The sequence below is a fragment of the Podospora pseudopauciseta genome (genome assembly GCF_035222475.1).
Source record: "Podospora pseudopauciseta strain CBS 411.78 chromosome 5 map unlocalized CBS411.78m_5.2, whole genome shotgun sequence".
NCBI classification, from domain to species: domain Eukaryota; kingdom Fungi; phylum Ascomycota; class Sordariomycetes; order Sordariales; family Podosporaceae; genus Podospora; species Podospora pseudopauciseta.
In genome coordinates, this window is record NW_026946666.1 from 2,616,141 (window position 1) to 2,618,709 (window position 2,569).

At 50.8% G+C, this 2,569-nt stretch overlaps 1 protein-coding gene across 1 annotated transcript; it reads right to left on the minus strand.

The window, feature by feature from the left end:
* Positions 1–841: 841 nt before the first annotated feature.
* On the minus strand, positions 842–2,236 carry QC763_0087530 (uncharacterized protein; the record flags this gene model as incomplete). The annotated part of the gene is made up of 2 exons (XM_062906213.1): positions 842–1,893; positions 1,957–2,236. 2 exons carry the CDS (start codon positions 2,234–2,236, stop codon positions 842–844), a joined length of 1,332 nt encoding a protein of 443 aa, XP_062764553.1.
* Between the last annotated feature and the right edge of the window lie 333 nt (positions 2,237–2,569).

The following is a 2,569-nucleotide window of genomic DNA, read 5'->3' on the forward strand; positions in this document are numbered from 1 at the left end:
CAGTCACTGAGACCCTGGACTTGTTGTGATCCGGTACCGGCGTGATTCGAACTGTCTGCCGCCCAGGGGCTGTCGTGCGAGCAGGTTTCGGGGAGCTGAATCTCCGGCGCCTGCGTTGTGATGGCCGAGCATCCCACTCACTGTCGCTATCCTGAGAGTCGCAAACGGCATCGGCAACATAGAGGTAGCTTTGGCATGGCCCAGAAAACGGATTAATAATTGGCAGTAATGCAGTATCTGACAGAAATACAAGTCCTGGGCCGCTAAAGACAGCTGGAGTGTGTGATGAAAATGGTACAATAAGCCTAGGTTACCTTAGACATAATGCACTTCTTCCTGAGGATTAAGCCGGTGTCTGAAAGTATTTAGCTTCTATTATCCCTCAAATAACAAACACTTCTTGCAACACACTCGAGCCCTCGTCAAACCAGTAAGGCCTCTTTTCAAAGGAGCTATCGCCCTTGAGATAGCTATCACATGTCATAACGCCCGCCCTCCGATATGTATTTGACTGGCCTTCCACAGGAACCAACAACAATCCACGTTCATTGGTCATATTTGGCGATCCCCCTCTCTCCTAATACAACTGCAACATAGAGAACTGCATCACATTATTCGGCGCCTTAACCTGCCCCAGCGGGTTGTCCGACATCAGCGTCGTCTCGGCATATAATAACTCGCAGCAATATTTATAGGAGATCCTCCCCTCAAGCACCCCTTAATGAAGGAACATCTTGCAATGTCCATCCAGACTCGCCCATAACCAACTCGGCGCCCGATACTTCTCCGGCCTCTTGAACTTTGTATCAATCCCGCTGTCCCTATACACGGTCCAGAGGCACTAAAACAGAAAGTCTTCTCTCCACAACCCTGTCAGGTATTCCGTCACAGGCTTCGTCCGTCGGTACTCTTCAGCAATAGCCATAACCACCAACAACTTATCATCACCAACCGTAAGCTGGCGCGATGTATACGCCTCGAGAACCGACCCCCACGCACAAGGATGTACTATCTTGCTCAGACTCTGGTTTCCGTGATCAAGATATCTGAAGCCGGCACCAATCGCATCCTTCGTTAACCAAGTGTCGTAAATTGGCTGCTCGTGCCCACCATCGCAATGTCTTGATTCGAGATAGTAGTATACCATCCCTCTATTTCCGTAGGCGAGAACTCGGGTAAATAGTTGACCTTCTTGAAAGGTCCAGGCCCGGGTATATAGAGGTGGGATTGTCTCATCAAGACGCGAACGGACAGGGATGCCGATCACTTGTCGTATTTCATCTGAGCTATTGTTGTTGGAGGAGTCAAGTCGGGCGTTTAGAACGTAGCCGCGGTCGTGGATTCGTGGCCGGAGAAACCCGTCAAGGCTCGTACCTGCGACACAAGCGGCGATGGTGAGAACGGATCCGCGGTATGTGCGGTGCATGTTGGAGATCTCTGCCATCTTGTCCTCGTTAGAGTCTTGGATTATGCAAAGGGCGTCAACCCAGAGGTATTCGAGAGCGACACCGTGAGTAACCGTCAAGACATCGATAATGGTCAGGGGCAAAGCATCAAGTGGTATGTCGCGTGAATAGCTGGCCAGTCTCCGTTTCAGCGTCTTCCCAGGCTGGTCTCCGCCCCAGCAGTAGCTGAGGGTGGCATACGCCCTCGGGGCTGGGTTGCTGACGAGACGAACGCGAAAAGGCATAGGAGAGTCTGGCGTATCCGTGTCTGAAGCAGAGTAAACCTCCAACACACGCGTCGGCATGTGCTTCAGGTTAAAGTCCCGACACTGAGCGTGGTTGGCGACACAATCTTCTAGAAACCGTCTAGCTCTAGTGAAGCTGACTTGGGAGTTCGGTACAATATTGGGTGGTGGCTGTGATCCAAAAAGCTTATGAGGGGTTTGGCCTGCCAATGACATCCAAGCGCAATCGTTAGCGAGGATACTTCTAGTGGCTTGTAGTTTCTTACCTGGAACCGTATAAAGCACAAACTCCCCCAATATGTTGGTGAACACAACATTCTCGGTTGACTGCTTCGTTTCCAGCTCGCGAAAACTGACTCTTGCTGGCGGTCCGAAAGTCCGTTCTACCCACATGGGGTTCTGTGGACCCGAGGCCATCGACACAAGAAAGTCACCTTTCTGAAAGGCAACGAATAGATCACAGCCATCCTCAACAGCCAGGGCGACATCAGCCTCGGTGAAGCCGATATAATCACGATACTTGTCAACTTTTGGCTCACTTCTCATGTCGATGGTGATCTTGGAACAGTGTCGACTTTTGTGAGGTGCATATTTCGGATTTTCGATATGGATCAGCTGATCTTGGGCATCCGAGGAATGGCCCGGAGCACTGAATATTGACTGATGGGACTGCAGGGAGGATGCAGCCTCTCCATCCAACAGGCTCCTTTGCTTTCGAGAGAGGACATCTGCCTCCCTTGGCTCAGGATTTGCCGAGAGATTGCTGACCTTAATCAAAACTATCTTGTATCGGAAAGTTCGGCAGATACAGTGGCAGTTCGGGATTGATATTGGGAAGTATTAGAGAGTAGGTAAGACGATTGAGGCCTCAGTGCCAAG